This window comes from Rhinopithecus roxellana, chromosome 15, assembly GCF_007565055.1.
Source record: "Rhinopithecus roxellana isolate Shanxi Qingling chromosome 15, ASM756505v1, whole genome shotgun sequence".
Taxonomy (NCBI): domain Eukaryota; kingdom Metazoa; phylum Chordata; class Mammalia; order Primates; family Cercopithecidae; genus Rhinopithecus; species Rhinopithecus roxellana.
In genome coordinates, this window is record NC_044563.1 from 60,016,270 (window position 1) to 60,039,664 (window position 23,395).

The following is a 23,395-nucleotide window of genomic DNA, read 5'->3' on the forward strand; positions in this document are numbered from 1 at the left end:
GAGGATCGCTTGAGCCAAGGAACGCAAGACTGCACCATGATCTCGCTGCTGCACTCCAGCCTGAGTGACAGAGTGAAAGACTCTGTCTGAAAAAAAAAAAACACAAAATCATAGAGACAGAAAGAGGAATGGCGGTTTGCAGGAAGGATGGGGAAATGGAAGGTATTGTTTAATGGGTACAGAGTTTTGATTTTACAGGATTCCAAGAGTTATGGAGATGGATATATTAATACATAAATATGAATGTATTTACTACCACAGAACTATAGCTTAAAGTGGCTAAGATGGTAAATTTTATGTTATGTGTATTTTGCCACAATAAAAACATTTGAAAGGAGGTAATCTGAGAAACCTCGAAGAAATCCCCTGGCATGGAGTGGTTCCAGAGATTGAGGATGCAGAGGCCTCCTGTGAAGCCCAGAACGGATGATGGGGGAGGGATTACCTGAGGAAAGATGCACTCCCCTCTGACCTGACAAACTTGGGGAGAATTCCAGGAGTCCTTATATCAACCCCCAAGGACTTCAGCTGGAAACAAAGACACGCCCTTCCCACAGCTTCTCCATGGGTCTCAGACTCCTCATCTACAGGACCTGCCAAGATCGGTGAAGGAGGCTGGGGGTTGAGTGGACGAGCTGCCCAACGGTAAGGATTCTGAGTGTGTCCCGCTGTCCCATAGCATGGGAGAGCTGGTGACTGAATCTGTGTAGGGATATCAGGGGCCAGGTGCAGACTGAGTCTAGGTGGTTTCCCTGGAGAAAAAAAGGGGGGGGGGCCCTGGAGAACAGGGGTAAGAGACTGAAGAACAATAAAGAGGTCACGGGGTACGCTCCCTTCCTGACATCCATCACATCCTGAGCCCAAGGTCACAGGAGAGGGTCGCATACCGCAGATGGAGCTGAGGGAACTGGGGGAGGGAGAGGCAGGCGGGCCCTGAAGGTGCAGGGTCATGTGGGCCTCGGGACTAGTCAGGGTAGAAGGACCTGGCTCCCACGACCCTCCCTCTCCGCGGCCCCCCAGAGCCTCCAGCACCATCCCTGGGCCCCCTCTGCGCTCCAGCCCTCGTGTCTAAGCTCCCCGGAGGCGTTTTCTCTCCGCCCTCAGCCCCTGCTCCCGTGCTTGTGGCTGTCCCTGGCCCTGTCTCTCTGAGACTGTCCCTGGGCATATGTGTCTGTCTCACGATTCCTGCCTCTGTTTTGTCTCATCCCTCCCCTGCTCTCCACCGCAGTCCTGGTTGCCGTCCATGTCTCATCCCGACCCCTTCTGTCTCCATGCCTACCTCACTCTCTTTCTCGTCCCCCTCTGTCCCTGTCTCCTCCTGTCTTTCTCTTACCCTCATCTCCTGCCTCTGCCCTGTCTCCGCTCCATCCCGTCTTTCACTGTGTGTGTTCCGTTCTTGTCTCCGTCTGTTTACCTGTATCTCTTGTCCCTGTCTCCATCACTGTTTCTGCCCCTTTTTCTCCTGGTCTCTGTTTCCTCTGTCTACCCACGTCCCCTCCCTGTCCCCATCCCAGGCTCCGTCTCTTCCCAGCCTCCATCCCCCTTCCTGGGCCGCCTCTTCAGCCTCCGCCGGGATGGGACCTCGCTGGGGGCGGGGCTGAGGGGCCAGATCGGAATAACTCGGTTATCAGAACGAATTGAATTAACTTCTTCACACGAGCGCCGCCAGGCCTGCGTCCCCGCCCTTCCGCGGGGCCGCAGGTGGGGAGGCCCGGGAAAAGGGTCGGTACCCTCTGGCCTCGGACGCTGTGTAGAGACCGAAGGTCTGGTCCGGATTGGGGCAGGATAGGCACTCCGGGGATAGGGTCCCGCGCATCCCAGCTCCACACCTCTAGAGCCCTAAGAGGGCGGCTGGGACCCTTAGGGGTGGGGGTCGGGGCGGCTGGGGGCGGGGTCTGTGCGTCCCAGGCCCCGCCCCGCCGGAGCTAGCCCCGCCCCGCCCCCCTCCGCGGGGTCCTGTGCGTTAAAAGGCGCGCGGGCCGGGCCGGCTGCACTTGCGTTGCACCCGGGCTGAGTGCGGCCGCGACGGGGCGGGCGGGCTCTCGGGCGCTCAGAGCTGGCCTCGGGTCCTCGGAGCCTGACGCTCGAACCTCCCTTCCGACCTCGACCCGGACCCAGACCCCGACCCGGCCTGGCCCGGCCCCCGCCCCCGCCCCCCGGGCCGATGGACTACTCCTACCTCAATTCGTACGACTCGTGCGTGGCGGCCATGGAGGCGTCCGCCTACGGCGACTTTGGCGCCTGCAGCCAGCCCGGCGGCTTCCAATACAGCCCCCTGCGGCCAGCCTTCCCCGCGGCAGGGCCGCCCTGCCCCGCGCTCGGCTCCTCCAACTGCGCGCTTGGCGCCCTACGCGACCACCAGCCCGCGCCCTACTCGGCAGGTGAGCGCAGCCCCGGCCAACCCTCCCTCCAATTCCTGCAGAATCCCCGGGCCCGCTCGCCAAGTGAATGCGACTGTCTCCCTCAGCCGTCCCCATTCCTGCCTTGGCCAGACCCTCCAATGCCCCGAGAGACCCCCAGAATACGAGGTTCTCCGCAGGAATGAGCCTCACCCTTTCATCTCTCCTGTTCCTTTTTCTCGTTGCCAAATCTCTGTCTCGTGCCCTTCAGGTCAAGGAAATAGATCCCCATCCAGCTCTGGGCCCCTTACCAGGCCTTCCCCTCACCACCTGCAAAGACTGACCGCTAAACCTTCCACTCACCACCTGCAAAGACTGACCACTAAACCTCTACAAGCCCTGGATCTTTGAAAAACGCTCCCAGCTCAGCCCTATCACCACGCCGTCACCCCTGCCCCACAAGATGCATGAGCCCCAGCAAGGACCTCTGCAGGCAGCTGAACTGCCCAGATGGGAAGCTTCCTAGAGCCCCCGTGGCCATCAGGCCCTTCCTGCCCTGTCTTGGACCCATGCTGCCTGGGCCGGAACCCTTCTGTAGCCACCAAAACCAGATCCCGTAGCCCGCAATAAAGGGGCCCGGGTTTTTAAGCCACTTGTATTTCCCCATTCCCCCACAGACTCTCCCAGCTAGAGTCCTGTAGAACCTGGAAGCAGCTCCTGCATCCCCAAGCCTTTTGATCCAAGTCCCTGTCCAAACCCTCAACCTCACTGAGCTTCTCAGTCATCTCATCCCTCTGATTAGAGTCCCAGCCTGCCTCATGGAATTTTATCTCCTTCCCTCCTGGGAAGACCACTGGGGACCCAAGTAGAAGACTGGGGCCTAAGGGCCAGGCACAGTGGCTCACGCCTGTAATCCCAGCATTTTGGGAGGCCAAGGCGGGTGGATCACTTGAGGTCAGGAGTTCAAGACCAGCCTAACCAACATGGTGAAACCCCATCTCTACTAAAAATACCAAAAAAAAAAAAAAAAAAAAAAATTAGCCAAGCATGGTGGCCCACGCCTGTAATCCCAGCTACTTGGGAGGCTGAGGCAGGAGAATCGCTTGAACCTGGGAGGCAGAGGTTGCAGTGAGCTGAGACCATGCCATTGCACTCCAGCCTGGGAGACAGAACGAGACTCCATCTCAAAAAAAAAAAAAAAAAAAAAGAAGAAGAAGAAGACTGGGCCCCCTAGACTGGGAGTTGGGGGAGAGATACGAGAAATGAGAACCTGGATTTGGAGAAATGAGAACCAGAGTGGGGAGATTGGTACCCTGAGCCAGATGAGGGTAGGGATTGGGAAGAGGGGAGACAGGCTCCAGAGATACAGGGTTTTGAGACCAGAGAGATGGGGATAAGGTACAGAGAGATGGGAGCAGAGGTGGAAGCACTGGAAATCCTAGGAGAAATGGGGACTCAGGGTTGGGGAGATAGAGATAACAATCAGGTGATGGAGACCAAGGAAGATTAGAAATAGAGATGAGGAAGATGAGAATACAAATGGGATGCTGGAGACAAGAATCAGGGGAGATGGAGGCCTGGAGAGATGGGACAAAGATGGAGATTGGAGACCTCAGGTGAATATGAAGACTGAAACCAGGGTTAGAGACAGGGAAGGGAGGTACTGTCAGAAACACTACCTATGGGGCAGTGGAGACTGGGATGGGTATAGGAAGAGAGTTAGGGGGCAGTGTTGGCTTTGGAGGAGATGGGACATGGAGAAGGTGCCTGGGGAAGAAGAAGGGCAAAGAGAAGATGGAGGAAGTCTTCTCAATGGGCACAAAGAGAAGAATGGCTGAGAAGTGGAAAGTTGAAGAGAGATTCAAATGGAGGAAGATGAGGAAGAGGAGAGGGGGACATCTAAGGGAGAATGAGGGTCAGGGGAGTGGGGCAGGATTGAAGAAATGAGGCTTGGGAAGGGGGGAGGTTGATAGGTGGAGGGAGCCAAATCTGTATACAGCTGAAAGCCGGTGGGATGGCTGGTGGTAGGGCTGAAAGGAGGGCCGGTGGGAGGTTCTCTGTTGCAGAGCCTTGGCCCAGAACTGGTTAGTGGGAAGCCTGGCAATGCTGATGAGACTTGACAGACATCCAGGGCCAGAGTAAACAGAGGGGGCAGAGGGGCTGAGAGACAGGAGGGGAGGGCCAGAGGCAGGGGTTGAATGGGGGTGCAAGGGGAGGTGGAGGGAACAGGGCTTGGGAGGAGGGCGATGACTTGGCTGGAGTATTGGATTATGCTTTCTCCTTGGCCGCTCTTGGGGCTTGGGTCTCCCTGATCTCCCTCCGCCTTTATCCCGCGAGCTCCACTGAGTGATAGGGTGGACGCTCCGCCCCAGGCAGTTGGGACCAAGATGAGGGACCAGGCCACGGACGGGGGAAGCGTGTGATTCCCTCGGAGCTGGATATAACGGGTTGAACTCTGTTTCTCACTCCCCCATCCTTGTTGCTCCCCCACCCGCCCTGCACACACCCGCAGTGCCCTACAAGTTCTTCCCAGAGCCATCCGGCCTGCACGAGAAGCGCAAGCAGCGGCGCATCCGCACCACGTTCACCAGCGCACAGCTCAAGGAGCTGGAGCGCGTCTTCGCTGAGACCCACTACCCCGACATTTACACGCGGGAGGAGCTGGCTCTCAAGATCGACCTCACTGAGGCTCGCGTGCAGGTGCGTGTATGCACGTGTGTGTACGAGAGTGTGTGCCCATGGAAGGGGGAGACCCGATCTCCCAAGGTAGCTTCAGGCTACCTCTGCTCTGTCTCCCTCCTAGGGCAGAAAGTTCCCAGAGATGCTTGAGAAGCCAGGAGGGAGGCCCAGGGGGTAGAGACCCAGGCGACCTCAGGGCGGAGCTGAGGGTGGGGACAGGCCAGTCAGCACCCCTGGGGTTCCCTATCCCGGCGCTGCAGCTTTGAAAACCCGGAGCCTGGGAGGCTGAGTTTGTGGCAGGCACAGGGCTGAAGAGAGCCGGGCTAGAGCAGACTGTTGTCTATTTGTACAACTCCGTGTACAAGATGTTCATTTGGCCCACCTTGACTGGACGCCCTAGACAAAAGGTTTTCCTGGTGCCCTAAACTGCTCTCCACCGCCCTGGAACGCTCCAGGAGGGAAGTCCCAGAGCTTCCTAAAAGAAGGAATTGGGGGAAGAACTTAGGGTGAGGAGAACGGTGGCAGGGTCCCCTCCAGGAGACCAAGAGTGCTGGGAGTCAGCGGAGTCAGCGGGTGAGTGGATCCCAAGGGCAAGAACCCAGGGATCTGGAGGCAGGGGCCAGTGGAGCGCGCAGAGGGCAGCGGGCTGAGTGCAGGAGGGCCGAAGGCCCCTCCAACTAGTAAGAACCCGGGCCCGGTTCTCTCCGAACCAGGATCTCACTCGAGCCTTGCGGCCGCGGGCTGACCCCGTGCGTTCTCCGACCCTCGTCCAGGCTGACTGGCCCCTGTGCCCGCAGGTCTGGTTCCAGAACCGCAGGGCCAAGTTCCGCAAACAGGAGCGTGCGGCCAGCGCCAAGGGGGCGGCTGGCGCGTCGGGCGCCAAAAAGGGCGAGGCGCGCTGCTCCTCCGAGGACGACGACTCCAAGGAGTCCACGTGCAGCCCCACGCCGGATAGCACCGCATCGCTGCCGCCGCCGCCTGCGCCCGGCCTGGCCAGCCCGCGCCTGAGCCCCAGCCCACTGCCCGTCGCACTGGGCTCCGGGCCGGGACCCGGGCCAGGGCCACAGCCGCTCAAGGGCGCACTGTGGGCCGGTGTGGCGGGCGGTGGGGGCGGCGGGCCCGGCGCAGGCGCGGCCGAACTGCTTAAGGCTTGGCAGCCGGCCGAGTCCGGCCCCGGGCCCTTCTCCGGGGTTCTGTCCTCCTTTCACCGGAAGCCCGGCCCCGCCCTGAAGACCAATCTGTTCTAGCTGCCAGCCTCTGGAGGCTCCGAGCCTGCCCCCAGAGACGTCCCTGCCCCTCCAGGACCTGATAGTCCCTCCCATCCTGGCCACCCACCTGGAAGCCCCCATCCGTCTCCACTCCCTACTGTCTCACCCCTGGGTGTGTCCTCCCTAACTTTGGAGACCAAGTCAGGGCCACTGTTGTCCTCACCCACCCTCTACCAGCAGAGCGGAATTCTTTTCACCGGGACCCCCTCCAGGAGAACCCCGGAGCCCCTTCTAGCTTGGCCTTCTTTGGATGCGGTGCCACATGAGGCCTGTCCCTAACACAGTGCCCTCAAAGTGAAGGTCCTCAAGGAGGAGCGGCACAGCCCCCTTCCCTGGCTCTGCAGTGGCTGGGTCACCCCTTACGTTGGTGACCAGGAAAGTCTGCTGCCCCACCCCTGGGGCCCACCCGCCTTAACCCCACCCATACAGAGGCTGGTGGTTGCTGGGATAATCAGTGGCCACTGCCAAGGCGTCCCTCACGTGTCTCCTCTCTTCCTTAGCCCGTCTGGCACAGAGGGTGGACCTGCTGGAGGAGTGGAGGGGCTGCCCAGGGAATGGGACAGAGGTATTCCCTTTCCCTAATTGTTTTGGTTGTCCTTTTTCTTTGAAAAACTTGTAATTTATTGAAGTTTTACTCAATCCAAATAAAACTTAATTTATTGAAGACATCACGCCGCAACCCTTCCGACTGCCCAGGAGACTGCCTGCAAGACCTTGTCCCGGGCTGAGACCTGCGAGGAACCTCCCTCCCCAAGCCCGCCGCCATGCATCCGCAGCGCAGGGCAGCACGGACCAGGAGACAGAACTAAGCAAACTGGCACTTTATGGCTGAGATCCTGCCCCACCCCAACCAACCCCAATATTATTAAGGTGCCCTCCCTCCCCAACCCACACAGAACAGTTTAAATAATCCCCAGCCCGGTCCTCGGGCTCTTCCTTCATTTCCGGACGGACACCCGCCCCCACCCCCAGCGGGGGTGGAGAGGTCTTAGCGAAGCGCCTCCCCTGTGGTTCAGGCCCGGTGGAAGGCCGCAGAAACACTGGTGAAAGTGGGGGCCCAGACGTACCCAAATGGACCCCCACAGGTACCCCTGGGGCTGGGAGGCGGAGTCCAGTAAAAGGACAGCACCAGAGTAACCAGGGTCCTCGGTAACCATGGCAACTGACCTTCCGACCTGAGCCTAAAAGGCGAGGGGCAGGATGCCCTAATTAGGACATTGCAAATGATTGGGCAGCGGGGAATGCTGATCCCCAATAAATAGGCAGAGACATACTCCCCTGACCCTCATAACTTTTCAACCCTGGGGACATAGCTGGGCCTTGGTAGCAGGGAGGGGCGCTGAGTTCACAGCTTCGTGGTGCCACTATCACTTGCTGAGCTGCAGGGTGTCCAGAAGGAGGCGCTTGTGAGCCGGGTCCTGCACCCCAGCCTCCTCCAAGTCCTCCTCGGTGATGTCACTGTGGAGTAAAACAGGCTGCGAAGTGAGATGGGCTAGGGGGTCCTGAGGGCCCCAGCTCCGCCCCCGGGGCCAGCCCCTCCCCAACCTGAGAAACTCCAGGTCGTCCCAGCCATTATGCACCAGGCCCTCCTCATAGCGCTCCAAGCCGATAGCCCGCAGCCAGGCGCCCATGCCTGCCTCGCCTAGCCCGCTGGCCCGCCCGCCCTGCGGGCACGGAGCCTAAGAAAACGGCATGTCAGGGGGAGCTCGGTGTCCCCCATAGAAACACCTGCAGACAGTCACATTCTCCTGCATGCTCTGGGGAAAAGGAAGGGAAAGGCTGGGCTGATTCATGTGTCTCCCAACTTCCCAGTGCTCGGTTCAGGGTAGCGGGGACACCATGAGCGCTGAATGGTGGAGTGAAAGGGTACCAGTCTGTGGGCAAGCACACTCCTCAGGGACAAAGACAGCCACCCTGCTCCACACACCTCCTCTGCCAGGTCTTCCTGGATGCTCTCCCGGATGCGGGGTGGAGGGAAGCTGAGGGGCCGGCCATAGTCCGAGGACAGTCCCCGGGGTGGCTGCAGCTCCAGGTGGCCTGGGAGGAGTGCTGAGCGCGCGGGCCCAGCAGGGGCGTAGTCCACCTCGCTCAGCGTCTTGGCCATCTGCAGCACCGAGCAGGACCGGTCATCCCCACTGGCCACTTCCCCCAGGAAAGTGCTGGCTGGTGAGGGGCCTGGGGGCAGTGGGGGCCTTGGATGGGCCTTGGGAGGCGGCGGGCCACGGGCCTCACCCCCTCCACGGCCCCAGACCACTGGCCCTGGTAAAGGATCCAGGCTAGGTGACAGGAAGATGGCTGAGTCCGGCAGTGGTGGAGGTGGAAAGTCTGGAGGGGGCAAAGTGCCTCCAGACTCTTCATCTGAAGAACTCCCCTCTCCCACATGAGGCGGCCGGTGGCGCCCAAGCTGTGGAGCAGGCACTGTAATGGCCACTTTGTTCTTCGTGGCAGGTGGGACAGGGGCCCTGGCAGGCGAGGGTGGCTCCAGGGGCAGCAGCTGGTGTGGGACCCCTTCAAGGACGTAGTAGGCAGGGTTATTGAAGCTGTTCTTGGGTGGGGGGGCGGCCACCCCTTCTGGTTCAGGAGCTCCCTCTGGCTTCAACCTGGGTGTAGAAGCAGAACGACTCCAGGATCCAGGAACCCAGGTCTAAGGCAGTGGGAGCAGTGGAGGGAGAACTAGATAGGAGTCAGAAAGGCCCCTGGTCCTAGACTTTCTCATGACCTTGAGCACATCAGCTGCCCTTAGTTTCTTCATCTCTAAAGGTCAGGGGGAGGATAACCCTTTGAATGGATAACCCTTGCCTCACTTGCTAAGATTCTTAGATCTTTCATATCTTTATAGCTGTGAAACCTAAGCTAAATGGGTCAGAATAGAGGTGCCAGAAGACAAGTCAAGTAAAGCCTCCAATGAGAGGCCAGGTTTGGAAAGCCTCTCGAGGCACCCACAGTCAATCCACCGCAGAATCTTTCTCAGAGATTCAGGTGGGTCTAATTCAAACCTGGGGATAAAACCCAGGTGACTGACAACAGCTGAAGATGAGTGAAAAAGCATCAAACTGTACCTAGGAATTTATGTAAGTTTAAGCAACCATTGGATATAATTAGAAAGCAAGCCTCACTTTCCCAAAGTGTGACACAGAGCGCTAATTCCCCAGGACGTTAATAGTTACTACGTGGAAAATAAGTTTCCTGGCCCATTAAGTTTGAGAAACTATATTAAACAGAGCTGAAAAGAGGTTTCCTTCCTGTCCACATGCTCAGAGCTTTTGGTAATACTAATGTGCACTGGGAATGTCTAAGAAAAGAATCTAGAAAAAAGCATTTCCCAGACTCATTTGACCACAAACACATTTCAAGTGGGGCCTCTTGCAGGACAGAGTTCCAAAGAAGGTACCCTGGGAAATCCCAGGCCGAGCCGTGTGCCTCCTCTAAACAGAAGGCTCAAGCTAGGTCTGTTTACATGGAGGGAGCTGTCTTAAAAACAATTTCAAATTCCATTTTTAAAGGCGGAGTTGAGAGGAAAGGCTGACTGCTCCTTTTGACTCAGAGCCACACCTAAGGGTGGCCTGGCTGGCCAGAGTGGCCACCCACAGTCATAAGGCTGTGGCACCTTCAACCACAGGGTAGCAGGGCACCTAAGCAGCTGATGATCCCCAGTCCAGCCCTGAGACCCTGCAGGGGATAGTGATGGATAGAGGTGGGCAGGGGAAGCAGGGGCAGTGACAGGTTCCTCCTCTCACCTGGGGGTCAAGGGCTCCTCCCGGGGAGCTGCTCGGGGTGGAGCTGGGGGCCTCCCAGTTGGTGGAGGTTTCTCTGGTTCTTCGAATAACCTGGAGAGCGGGCAGGAGGCCTCTGTGAAGGCTGGCTTGCGGCTCCCTGACCTGCCAGGGATGCACAGGAGAGAGGGGATGAAGTGGGGTTGACCAGATGCCCCCAGGTACCCTTTCATATGACATTCAACACAGCCCTAGCTCACCTGGGCTCCTGGATCCCTCGGGACACAGTGGGGGCTTTGCTCTTTGCTCCTGCCTCATCCTTATCAATGCTGATCCATTCTGAGGGGGCAGGAAGGGAGACTCAGAGGAGACCTGGGCTCCTGGATCCCACAAACACCCACGGGGCCTTCCAGCCCTTTCCCAGCTATGCCTTGGGGCAGACAATTCCCAGCTGTGGCTGCAGAACCTCCAGGTATCCCAGAGATTCCAACATGCCCCCGACACCCCAGTCCTGCCCTCCTAGATCTGTTCACACCACCGTATCTCATGTCCCATTGAAGTCCCCACCGTAGAGCCGCTCACGGGTGCCCAGGCGCTCCGTGGGCACCCGCACCTTCATGGAGCCTCTGATATTGCCTGTCTCCTCGCCACGGTGGGACAGGAAGGTCAGGAACTGTTGGGCCGTGCTGCCAATCATGGACTTGAGTGCAACCACACACTCCCCTGAGGGGCAGATGGGACAAACCAGCAAATTACCAAGCCAATCTAGGCCCTGCCTGGCTTCCTGTTCCCCTCAGCACCCCTCACTCCTCACCATAGGATTCATAGCCATCCATGGACTTGACTGTGAGCAGGAGGTGCTGGTCCTGCAGGTACTCGATATCAGCCAGAATTGGTTTGAGCTGGGAAGCAGGGAGGCCCAGTGAGGAACAAAGCCCTGCCACTTCCTCCTGCCCCTCCCACATGCTGTCCCTGACACTACTCACTCTCCACCCTCAGGTCATCTGTGCTCACTCACACTCAACTCTTCAGAGAAGAGCCAAATCCTTAATGCAGAAGACACAGCCCTATATAGGCCTTTTACAGCACTTAGCATCACTGTAACTAATTAATTTTCTCAGTAGCTAACACAGGACCTGACATTTAGCAAAAGCTCAAGAAGCATCTCCTGAATGAATGAACAAACTGCAACAAGGTTCCACACTCCCAGAATAAAGCAAAGGCCTTTATCCTCACTCATGCCCATACACATACACACACACACACACACACACACACACACACACACACACAAACACACACGCTCTGCTGGCCCCACACTCCCTCCCAGGCAGGCTCCTCAATAAACTCTTCTGCACCCCTCTCTGTGCCCTCACCCATAAGCAGGGGCCCTGCCCACAGCCTCACCGTGGGCAGCTGGCGTGAAGACCACTGCACTTTGAGGAAGTTGATGTTGTCACTGCTTTGGGCATCATTCTCAAAGCTCTTCTTGTATTCTGGATGGGGCGGGAGACACCCAACTGAGTACCACCTCTCAGCTTCCCTTCCCACTAAGTAGGGGGCTGACTGCACCCTCTGGCCTCCCATCCTCCTTGGCCCACACCCAGCCCCTGACCCGCCTCTGACCCTCCAGGCAGGTAGAGTAGAACTCGATGAAGAACTTGGTGCGGCTGGCTGTCTTCACAATGGCCTCGATGCTCTCAAACTCAATGTAGGCCTGGTCTGAAGTCTTCGAGAGCCCTGAGGGGAAAGGGAGAAGAGCAAACAGGAGGGCTGAGAGGATCATAGGAGGAATGGGACAGAGAAGCAGGGCCCTGGGACATGAAATCAGGGGTCCAGAGCAAGGAGGCAGGGCCACCAACAGGGAAACTCCAGAGCCCAGACCCTGGACCAGAGCAAAGAGACAACCCAAGAATAAAATGCCCATTGAAGAGGATGCTGGGGACCAGAATGCCTGCGGGATTGCCACACGTCCAGGCATACTCAGGGACACACACGTGGGCCTAGACAGACACAGGCACATAGATACGTGTACACTCACGTATGTACACACACAAGCATGGGCACATAATTCTTGTGATGGCCCCAGCGCACAGACACCCTGACACATCACACCTTGAGAAGCACTCCTGCACTCACTGGTACACACAGCCACACACACACTTACATAGTCAAACCTATGTACATCCCAAGGCCACCACCTGTGCCCACTCAGATTATGCCACATCCACAAGCACATCTGGAACAGTCACCTTTCTTGGAGATGAACTGGGAAGTAACTCCAACCTCAAATGTCCCAAACACAGGGGAGTGGTCACTGGTGACGATGTCATCTGTGCAACCTGGGGAGAGGCGATAGGAATGGGGACTCAGGGAGAATATTCCCACCCTCTGCACCCACCTCCCAAAGTTAGGGCAGAGTCCAGATGGTGACCACCCCAGATCTCCCATCACTCTGTCCGGGAGGCTCTGACCATAAGAATTGCAGATGATGTGAGTTTCAGGGTAGGATTTCCACAGAATCCGGTCACACCATGAGGGCACATTGGTCCGGACCTGGGGCAGGGGATGGCAGCATGGTTAGAGCTGACAGCTAGGGGGCTGCTTGGCATGGACCCCACTCCAGAGCTGATGAGTCCCCACACTTCTATTACAAGGGGCCCCAGCACCCACCTCCCTTCTCGGATCCTCACAATACCCAGGATCACCCAAAGGCCTCAGAGGGGCCACAGAGGCTGGAGTGGAAGCTGCAGAGACCCATACCCTTGACCCAAATTCTTGATTCATCGCAGGCCTGGGGTCCCCCAAGGCCCATGCCATTTTCTTGGCTCACCCCAGTTGGCTTCTGTTTGTGCCACGCATATGTGTCCCGGGAACCCCGCTCATAGCGGTAGGTGGGTGGGAAGGATATCTCCTCCTCACCTGAGGAAAGCAGGGGACAGGTGGGGTTCAGGGCCCTGACACCCAGGGATACTGCAAGCCTCCTAGCCCTCAGATCACCACCTGCCAGGCCCACACTCACTGAATCGAAGGAAGACCTTGTGCTTCTCCCGCTCCAGGTTGAGCTGGTCCACCCTGAGGAGGGGCTCAAACTCCTTCCTGCTGATGTAGTTCAGGATCTCCTGGGGTGGAGGATGCAAAAGCTGGAAACTTTCCTCCTGAGCCAGAGCCAGGGGTGATAGCCCATGTGACCCTTAGTCTCCCTACAGCCATGGCAGGGCCCTGCTCACACCTGGATATCCATGTCCAGGCGGTAGTTGAGATCCCCAAACCAGAAGAGGTGTGTGAAACGCAGAGAGATGTCAAAGGCACTGAGCTGCCGGTCGCCCAGCTGAGAGCAGCCGCAGGATGTCCAAGTAGTTCTGGTTCCTCCTAGGGTGAGGGGTGTGGGGTGGGGAGGGGTAGATCCCCAGGGTCAGGGCCAGGAGTCAGGGATAGGCGTAAAGGGAAGAAGTCTCAGGAGTCAGGGATGGGATAAAGATCCAGACCCCTGGGGACAAGTTCAGGGTCAGGAACAGAATGGTCTTGAATTGGGGTAAGAGAGCAGGGGACAGGCCTGCGGGAGGGTCATGGGCTGGGATATGGGAGCGGGAACAGGCCTCAGGTGAACAGGATGGGTGTAAAGAGACCATGGGAAAGGTGCCCCCTCACCGAGCCGTCTTCTCATTTCCCGAGGTAAGGTGACAATTCACAAAGCCAAATGAGGTGCCATTGAACATGAAGGAGACTCCCACAGCCCCCTTGTTTCCTTTTAGGACAAGCAAGAGAGGAAGGCCCGGGTCACCCTCAGAGGGCTCCCAACTCTCCCTTCTGCCTCTCAAAGCTGTAGTGAGAGGATCCTCCCACTGAGCCACCAGATGCTGTGACATGGGCAGGCCCCTGCACACACCCACACGTTCCCTGGGGGGGGTCCTCATTGGGCACACATGGTCTGTGTGGATGGCCTGAGTCTGTCCGTAGGTGTGAGCAGAGCCCCTGGAGATCACAGGGGACCCCAAAGGTGAAACTGAAAGGCCCTGCAAATTCTGAGCAGAATCTCTCCTGGGAGAGCACCAGACTAAAAATCAGGAGACCTGGGCACAATGCCTGGCTCCACCACTTACTTGCTGTGTGACCTTGGGCAGGTCACTCAACCACTCTGGGTTTGAGTTTTATCATCTGTGAAAAGGGTGCTGGGAGAGATTTGGAATATGAATATGCTTTTCAAAGTTCAAAGTACCCTATATATGGGAAAACTAAGATCACCAAAGAGGGGGAATACTAGGCTTGAGAGGAAGCAGAAGCCATGGACAGAGGGATGCTGCCACCCTTGGGCACCTGCCAGCCCCGCTTACCCAGGGTATTGGCGATGCCAGTCTTCACACTAGACGTACTGACGTGGCTGATACGATTCTCATGCTCTGGTTTGACCAGCACTGCCACCTTGATATTCCACAGTGATTGCATGGCAATCTGGGTAGAGAGTGCATGGTCACCACTGCCCTGCTGCACCCACTGCCTGCATTTCCCCCTGCACTGTAAATAGACTTTTGTGTCCATCACAGGATAGGAAGGCTTGCCACCCCTCTTCCTGAGGGACTGGAGATAAATGGTTCCTCTCGTGGCATGAAGGACTCAGGTCAGATCTCCCAAAGGATATGCTCAGGGACCAGAGAAAAAGCCAGTGAAGCTGTGCTCCCGGGGTTGCCCATGAAGTCAAGTAGGATAGTTTGGAGGTGGTGTGTGAGGACAGGGGCCTGGACAAGATGACCCCCCCTCACCGGGCGGTAATCCAGATCCGTAAGCTCCTTGAGGCCCCCGCGCAGTAGGTCCAGCCACTCGCGGTCACCCACTGAGTTCTCCTGGGTCCCAAAGACATAGATGTCATGGGGTATGGTCACTGTGACCTCGTCCAGGGTCTTCCCCAGACCCTTCGATGTGAACCAGGATGTCACGTTTTTTGGAGGTGGTACACTTCCTGGAAGTGAAGGGGGTGAGGTGGGTCTGGAGGGGTTAGGCACCTGCTCTGGAGCCATCCCTCTCTCCCGACCCAGCCCCAGCCCGGGCCTGACCCATGTTCCAGGTGCCTATGAAGATGGAGATCATGTCGGGCTCATCCTGCTTGGAGTGTTTGTTCTTCATGAGCTGCAGCAGCTGGCAGAAGGCCTCCCGCTTCTGGGGGGACAGCAGCCACTCAGGGGCAGGTAGGCATCCAGAAAGCCCCCCTTCCACAGGTATACCCTGCCAGTTGGCTCATGTCCATGAGGAGAGGGTCTGTCTGGTTCTCCACTGTATACCCACTGCTCATGCATGTAACAGTGCTGGTAAATGTTATCCACCCTCAGGTCACCTGTTCTCAACACCCTCTACGCTGTCAGACCCACCCTTGCCAGGAGGGATGGCATGCCTACATCATGTGTTCCCTCTCTTCCCATCCAATGGGAAGCACCCATGTGGGGGACTCCCACAGTCCCCAGTGGCCTGGCCCAGCCTGCTGCTCACCCGGGCGCTGACAAAGATGAAGTCCTTGCGCTGAGTCCGGTCCTTCTCCTTCTCAAACACAACACCCAGCTTGTTCTGGACACGCTGGGACTTAATGAGCTGGCGGACTAGAGCATGGAAGACGGGTCACACAGGCCTGTGCCCCTGGGCCAGGGGCTCCACCCTGCCCACCCCTCCCAGGTCTGGCCCTGGCTCACTGCGGTCGTGCGTGAAGGTGGTCCAGTCCTCCTGGGAGTCCCGCTGTCTCCGCAGCAGCACCAGCCGACCACCCTCCACATCGACGCTCAGTGTGAACTTCTGCGACTTCCCAATCTTGGTCAGGTCACCCAGGGTCACATCTAGCTTCACCTGTAGGCCAGGTGGGGAGGCTGCTGACAAGACCTTGGAGCAGGCAGCACCTTGGTCACCTCCAACCACCCTTTGCCCTGTGAGGCCCCACTGCCATGTACCTCAAAGGCCTGCACGGGGATGGTCTTGGCCTTACGTGTGGATGGCTGCGGAGCCGGGGGTGCTGTGGAGCTCATGTCCTGTAGGGCTTTTAGGGCCTGGAGGGAACAGGGCAGGGTGGGGTCAGGGGATACACTGAAGGCTGGGGCAGGGAGGGGCACAATTGACGTTGGGGCCAATGTTAAGTTGCGGACTCAGGGTTGAGATCAGAGCTAGGCCAATGACAGTGGCCAGTGAATTGGGGGTCAAGGGTCAGAGGTCATGCTACCTTCTTCTGGATGCCTGACAGGAAGTCCTTTAGCACTGACAGCTTCAGCACCAGGCTCTCTAGTTCCTGCTCCCCTGTCTGTGGCAGGTTCTGGGGGGAGGAAGAACCAGGCTTGTACATGAGTCACCTACACAGAGCCTCCCACCCAGCTCCAGAACACGAACCCACCTCCCAGAGGTCTCCCTACAATCCTACCTGCTGCTGCAAAAGGCGGGTCACCATGGGTGAGCTCTGCTGGTCAAACACTTTGGACAGGATCTCCAGGCCTGACAGGACTTTGTCCACCTCACTAGAGGAGACATCAGATCAAAAGAACCCCCACCCCAACCTAAGTATAGGGAAGGGGGCACTGTGGGTAGCCTCCACCTCACCACAAGGATAAAGGGTACTGGTGAGGAAAGTCAAGAGGCAATGGCTAGTTCACTGTTCAGGGTCAGAGATCAGGGCACCCGTACAGCCAGGAAGCAGGTGAGGACAGGTCAGAGGTAAGGGTGTAATACATGGGGTTGGATGTCCCAGATACCTGTGCAGCCTCCGGCATGAGGTGGCGAGGGTGCGAGTGAGGTGGGGCAGGTGGCTGGCTCCACCCCGAACAGCCTCCAGGTCCAGCCCGTAGCTGCCTTTCAGGTACTCGTGCGAGACGGTGCTCAGTCCATTGGGAGCACTTTGGGGAGGGGTTAAGAAGTCAGTGGAGGTCCTGCTGACCTGTCCTGCACCTCTGCCCCATCCCTAGAGGAGATAGTACCTGTGGCAACCAGGATTGATCGGGGTATCTGCCTCTGGGCTGAGGTGGGGTAGGGGTTCCTGGTGGGGTCTTAGAAGGCCTCCCCACCCTTGGTAGGGAAATAGTTCTCAGAGGAGAAAAGGTCTCCTGTTCAGTGAATGGGATGGGGGGTCTCACCTCTCAGCAGCTGGAGTTGTGGGAGTCTCAGGGACTGGCAGGGGACTGCTGGGCCCAGCGGTGGCAGAAATGCTGGTGGAGCCAGAGCGCGGGGGTAGCGGGGGCTTCTCATCCTCCCCATCTGTAGGCAGGGGTCAGTGGGCAGCCGTTTGGGCCTCCCACACTCAGTGGAGTAGGAGGCACGATGCAGCTGTAAAGTGACTTCCATGGAAAGAAGGATAAAGGGCCCCGGCATCATGGCCAAGGAAAACGGGGTTACAGGAGAGGTGGGGTTGAGAAGGGGGGATGGGAAGAGGCAGGCAGAGCCAAGGGACAGGGGCAGGGAAGGAACCTGCACACTGGGAAGTACCTGAGGCATCCCGGTCATCTGGCGGGTCTGGCTCTCGCTCCCCCTCTACAGGAAGAAGCAGGGCGCACACAAGGCCCTGGTTGGGCTGGGCGTACAGGCTGATGAGCTCGCCCAGGGTCTGGAAGCGGCGCACAGGCACACCCTGCGAGGTCTGTGGGCCAGCAAGAGGGGGAGGAAGGGTCAGCCAGCAGGTCCCCAAGCCCTAGGCTGGATCAAGGTCAGGGGTCAGGGACCCAAGCTCCTACCTGTACAGCCAAGAAATCTTCTCCATCAGGCAGAATGCGATACGTGTGCACATGCTTCTGATACCTGATGCCAAGGCAGGGCCAGAATCTGTCACCCCCAGGCTGGGGTCTAAGACCCAAAGCACCCCTTCCTCCTGCCAGCAGGCTCAGCACGCCGACCCCCTCAGCTTGGTTTCCCTAAAACCACCTCACAGGGTTAATGATGGGGTCGGTCCACTTCCACCCTCCTGGTGTTGCCTATTGGGCAGGAATGACCAGAATATCCCCCTCTTCCCACCAGACCTACACAGACTCCACACTCACCACAGGGCAGGGCCCGGAAAGCAATAGGGAGATCTTCTGTGGCCTCCACAGCTGTCTAAACAGCCCCTGTGGGCTGTGGTACCAGTCTGGGACCCCCGCCAAACTAAGAATCTTCAGAAGCCTGGTTAGCCTCTGTTTGAACACACAGGCAACATGCTAACACGTGTGTGTGCCTCCCGTGTTTACGCTGCTGTCTGGCTCTGCTGGAGTCGGGTATGTCTAGGGCACTTTTGCCGAGGAGTGTGGGGACATCACCCTAGGCTTTCCCACCAAAGACGGCCCCCACGGGAAACCCGGGCCTCTAGAAGCCCCAAGCCAAGGAGAGGCAAGAAGGGTGCTGACGGACAGGAGCCCAGCTGAGCAGGTGACAGCTAAGCCAGGTGCACAATCAGTGGGGGATGGAAGATCCTCTGCCTCCGCACCTCAGGGCATGCTTCCCCAAGGAGTCACCCTAGGTGTTTGGCAGGAGGGAGGTGAGGACCCCCATACCGTGGCCCCCTCAGGGGCTCTCCTGGCTGCTTATGCTGGGTGAGTGTCTGTCACTGGGTGTTCCTTTGTAGACTATTATAAACACTATCTGTGTTTATTACAATAGCATGCCATTAACTGAATCCTATCTGTGACACGCTGGGTACCCAGTGTCCTATAAATCTTACTTAATTCTCATATTTCCAAACAGATATTATTATCCCCATTCTCCAGCTGAGGAAATAGGCTCAAAGAGGAAAAGTCATTTGCCTAAGGTCACAGAGTAAGTAAAAGGTGGAGTTGGGGTTTTAAACCATGGCAAAAGCCAGGGTCAGTATCCTAGCCTCCTGGTCAGATTGCCCGTGCCTGCTGGGGCAGGGACGTGTCTTGCATATTATCCATGAACACCTGGAATGTATACAGGTAAGCAAGTATGTGTGTATTTGGCAAATCTAAGATATTGCCCATGTCTGATCGTCCACATCTGATCCTTATCCCCAGGCTCTTAAGATGCAGGGAGGAGCCAGAGTCAGCTGGCAAACGTGAAGCCCCCACTCACAGACAGACCCCTCACCCCATTCACAGCCTCCCCTGGCAATGGGGCCAGGATTCTCCCCCTCCTGGGACAATAATGTTCCTCACCCAGACACAGGCCTCAGCTGTCCCCCTCCCACTCAACAGCTGACCCAGCACCTGCCTCCCTCCCCAGCCTAATTAGGGGGTATGCCTCAGAGGGGGCTGGGAGGCAGGACTCGGGGATATTCATCTGCCTAGTCTGTCCCTCCTTAGTCTCCTCCTACTGGGCCTCAGACTTGAGGCCTAAGCTGAGACTTACAGGGCCCCTTCCTTGTTGGGTCAATGGACTAGGCTAGAGTTTTTCAACCTCCATACCACTGACATTTTGGATTGCACAGTTCTTTGTTGTGGGGGACTCTCTTGTGCACTGTAGAATGTTTAGCAGTATCCCTGGCTTCTACCCACTAGATGTCAATAGCACCATCCCAGTTGTGACAATTAAAAATGTCTCCCCAGCTGGGTGAGGTGGCTCACACCTGTAATCCTAGCACTTTGAGAGGCCGGGGCAGGTAGATCACTTGAGGTCAGGAGTTCAAGACCAGCCTGGCCAATATGGTGAAACCCTATCTCTACTAAAAATACAAAAATTAGCCGGGCTTGGTGGCAAGCGCCTGTAATCCCAGCTACTCGCAAGGCAGAGGCAGAAGAATCACTTGGTGGAGGTTGCAGTGAGCCGAGATCGCACTACTGCACTCCAGCCTGGGCAACAGAGACTGTCTCAAAAACAAACAAAAAAGTCTCCCGTGGTCTAGGCTAATGTGCCCCCCCACGAAAGATGTCAGGAGAACAAAGGGGTAAGCCGGGCAGATGGCATGGGGCAGTGGGCGCAGGCGTTGCTGAGCCCTGCTCGGGCCATGGCCAGGACAGCCAGACAGGAGTTTGGGAGGGGGTTCACAAGGCCAAGAAACATCTAAATAAAGATCTAAATAACTGATCTAAATAAAGCAGCCCCCACAGATTCCCACTCACTGGGCCCACAGAAGCCAACTCAATGTCAGACTGCAGGGCAGGAGGTACAAAGCAGGTAGAAGACTGCAAAACCAAGAGTGCTAACTCACTCCAGCACCACTACCACACTCGGCTGACAGGCACAGCCACAGGACCTGGCCCACTCAGAGAAGGACGAAGTATGGCTCTGCTCTCAGCACTCATAGCTCAGGGCTAGGGCAGCCAGGTAACCAGGGCTCAAGCCCAGAGCCAGGGCTCACTCACTCATTGGTTCAGAAATAATGGCAAGGTCCCATACAGCCTCAGCCTCTGCTTCCCCAAGCCTTCCTCTCTACACCACCCACCACCGCCCCCACCAGCCATACACGGCCAGTCAGAACCCCAAAGCACAGAAAGGGGCCCTAAGGAAGCTGCCAGGCATCCCCACACACCCCGTCAGTCCCTCTGCCCCGACTCCCTCTCCTGCTCACCACTCAGTTCCTATGCAAATGGGACTGCACACAACGTGGAATGCACATCCTCCCCCCTGCTCACTTCTACCTGGAGGATGCCTGAAGGGGTCTGCCGGGGAATGCCCGAATTTTTCGTCCATCACAGTCACACTGGGCCGCAGAACCCCATATCCTCTGCCCTCAAGGCTGCTGAAAGTGCCCCCAGACACACAGCAGGAAGTGCCCCTGCGTCCCTCCTCAGACCCAGGAGAAAGCCAAAGCTCCCACTCTAGGGGGTGGAGGCGGATCTGGCGTCCCACCGCCCCAGGCACCCTGACCCGGGCCCTCTCCACACCCCGCCGTGCCCGCGCTCCCAGTCCACGCCAGCCCGCCAGGAGCCCCCGCCCCACTCACAGGACGCAGAGTGCGAAGGCCCCCGCCACGCTCTCGCTGTCTCGGACCAGGAAGCTGCCATCGCGGCCCGCCCGGGCCAGCAGCTCCTCCGCGGCCGCGCGGCTCAGGTCGCGGTGGTACCAGGAGGGGGCCTGGCTGCCCAGCACGCCCCCCTGGCCTGGCGCCCCGCAGGCCGAGGCCATGGCCCGCGCAGGGCTCAGCACCGCCCGCGCCCGTCTCCCCGCGCCATCCGCCCCGAGACGCTCGGGGCCGAGGCTGGGGCCAGGGCCGAGGCTGGGGCCGGGCCCGGGGCTGGGGCCGGGCCCGGGGCCCGGGCCTGAGGATCCGTGGGCCGGACAGAGCCGGGGATCGGGACTCAGCACTCCGCCGCGCAGGAAGCCTCGTTCGCCCCGCAGCCGCCGCTGCCTGCAGCGCCGGCCTCAACTTGAAGAGAAAGAAAAGTTTGTTCAGAGGCGGCGGGGGAGGGGCGGGAGCGGAGCGCAGAGCCGGCGGCCGCCCCCTCCCCCTCCGCTCGGCCCGCAGCCGGGGCCGACCCTGCCCCCAGCTCCTCCTGCGGGGACTGTGCCCCCACCTTCCCGCAGGGCCCGGGACCTCCCAGACCTCACAATGATCCTGCCCCCACCATTCACCCGAGGAGATCCAGTCCCCAAACCCCCATCTAAATCCAAGTCCCCCAATCCTGGCTCAACACTTCGGGATCCAGGCACCCCCTGGAGAATTCAGCGCTTCTCAGTTCTCCCAATGATATGACCCCTAAACCCCATAATGGTCTGATTCCACTCCATGGCTCTCCCTCTCGGCCCCCGTACAGCTTGGCTGCATCGAGTTCCCCAAACCTGCGAAGGATCCAGGACGACCCCCCCCCCCCCACCTATTCTCTTCCCTCCACCCAGGCAGGCAGGGCCCCCAACTCCCGCGAAATGCAGCCCCCTCTTAGATCTGAGCCCCCAACTCCATGGGGACCGTTCCCCAACAAAGCCTGCGGGAAGATCCGCTCCCCCACACACCCCCAGACGAAGTGCGACGTTCTCGAGCCCCTCACGGAGCCCCTCCCAGCCCGGCAGAGCCCTTCCCCCTCTCGGCCAAGTTCCTCGGCACCACCCCCACACCCACAGGCCGGGCCTTGCGGGGGTTCAGCAGTCCGAAGCCAGGAGGATCCCCTGGCCCGTCTAGGAGAAAGTTCCCTCCCGGGATCCCGGCCGCCGCACGCAGACCCCCACCTCCCGGGCTGCTCCGGCGCCCCTTCCCCGGACAGCGGCCCTGGGCTCCAGGCGGCCACTTAAGATGGCCATCCGCGCTCGCCCCCGCCCTCCGCGCCTCCCGCCCCGCCCCGCGCCGCCCCGGGGAGCTGGGGGCAGCACCGCGCCCCGCCTCACCCCGCTCCGCGCCTCGGTCCCGGAGCCGCTGGCCCACTGGGTGACCTCGGGCAAGTCGCGGCGTGGGGCTGAGCTCGGCTTCCCGCTCTGGAAAATGGGGATCCTGTGGCGAGGACCGGCTCTGGGGGCCAGGATTGTACCGCGCTCGGCACCGGGCCTGGCGCCCCGCCCGCGCTCCCGAACGGCGGCTATTTTTATTATTAATTAAAGAGGAACGAAGGTGACAGCTGTGTAAACTGTAAAGCGCGGCTGCGGGACGAACGGGTATTATTAGCACTCGCCCCCGCCCCAGCGGCTCCCTCCGAGTCAGCAAACTCGCGCCTCCGCGGGCCGGACGCCCAGCGGGGAGCTCCCAGACGGGGTCCACTTCAACGACCCCCTGGTACCCTCCCCTCCCGCCGTGAGCGGAAGGGGGACGCGGCCGCTGGAAATGGGGCGGAGTCCATAAAAAGGTCTGGCCCGCCCCCTCCCAAAAAAAGACCTAGCCGGTGGCGGCGTCTCCGGGGAGTCGTCTTCCTGCCCCGCCCCTCCGCCCCCTGGCTCCTTAAAGGCGCAGGCCTCCAGTCGGGCTCCCGCCGCCACCATCTCCTGGGCCGCCGTGGGAGAATCCCTTTAACCTGGGAGAGAACTTTCACTTTGCTACGTTGAACCTGTTGACGGAGCCCGGGTCAGTCCCGCGAGCTCCTTCCTCTATTTCAAATATGCATTGACTTAACCCAGCTGGAACAGAGCCTGGGACGTGGAAGGGGCTCTGTGGGGCCTTCCACACTAGATAAATGTAATAGCTAAGAGATCCACCCACCCACCCAACGTGCCTCCTGAACCCAATAACTCATCCAACCTTTTAGTATAAGAAAAGATGAGCCTGATGTGAGGGGAATCCTTGGTAGTGGGGGAGAGACCTGGACTAGGAGTCTGCACACCTGGGTTCTAGTCTAGCTGGGCCACCTACCTGCAGGGTGTTCTCAGACGCTTACCTGTGCCTCTCTGGGGACAGTTGTATTAGGAGTGTGCAAACAAAGACTTATCCAAAGGGAAAGGGGTGTTGGGAAGAGATAACTCAGGCCCAGCCCCCGAGGGCTTTGCGAAGACAGAGCAACCTCCTCAAGATAGGCATATCTACCAATCCTAGGAGGAGACAAAGGTGCCAGAGGCTCCTGACCCCAGGAAGCCCTTAAAGGTGTCTAAC

The 23,395-nt window shown here is 58.6% G+C and overlaps 2 protein-coding genes across 2 annotated transcripts; one reads left to right on the top strand and one right to left on the bottom strand.

The window, feature by feature from the left end:
* Window positions 1–1,992: 1,992 nt before the first annotated feature.
* On the top strand, window positions 1,993–6,954 carry PHOX2A (paired like homeobox 2A). The gene is made up of 3 exons (XM_030917468.1): window positions 1,993–2,381; window positions 4,852–5,039; window positions 5,816–6,954. The coding sequence occupies exons 1-3, from the start codon at window positions 2,165–2,167 to the stop codon at window positions 6,263–6,265; spliced, it is 855 nt and encodes a 284-aa protein (XP_030773328.1). The 5' UTR covers window positions 1,993–2,164; the 3' UTR covers window positions 6,266–6,954.
* Window positions 6,916–22,466, bottom strand: INPPL1 (inositol polyphosphate phosphatase like 1). The gene is given in 30 exon segments (XM_010366888.2): window positions 6,916–7,744; window positions 7,832–7,965; window positions 8,214–8,886; window positions 10,024–10,164; window positions 10,260–10,338; window positions 10,567–10,722; window positions 10,814–10,901; window positions 11,407–11,495; window positions 11,626–11,739; window positions 12,252–12,341; window positions 12,474–12,555; window positions 12,833–12,921; window positions 13,022–13,121; window positions 13,232–13,330; window positions 13,332–13,371; window positions 13,651–13,747; window positions 14,334–14,451; window positions 14,760–14,956; window positions 15,051–15,153; window positions 15,481–15,587; window positions 15,678–15,828; window positions 15,930–16,025; window positions 16,196–16,285; window positions 16,391–16,484; window positions 16,719–16,859; window positions 17,097–17,217; window positions 17,446–17,596; window positions 17,691–17,754; window positions 20,831–21,253; window positions 22,207–22,466. Coding segments are annotated over 29 exon segments (3,777 nt in total). The 5' UTR covers window positions 21,013–21,253; window positions 22,207–22,466; the 3' UTR covers window positions 6,916–7,653.
* Window positions 22,467–23,395: the final 929 nt, after the last annotated feature.

What these genes read in the sequence shown, in the direction of transcription:
- PHOX2A (XM_030917468.1), top strand. Translation starts at nt 2,165, where the DNA reads ATGGACTACTCCTACCTCAATTCGTACGACTCGTGCGTGGCGGCCATG. An exon ending in GCCCGCGCCCTACTCGGCAG is followed by an intron (nt 2,382 to 4,851) that starts GTGAGCGCAGCC and finishes ACACACCCGCAG; the next exon opens with TGCCCTACAAGTTCTTCCCA. An exon ending in TCACTGAGGCTCGCGTGCAG is followed by an intron (nt 5,040 to 5,815) that starts GTGCGTGTATGC and finishes CTGTGCCCGCAG; the next exon opens with GTCTGGTTCCAGAACCGCAG.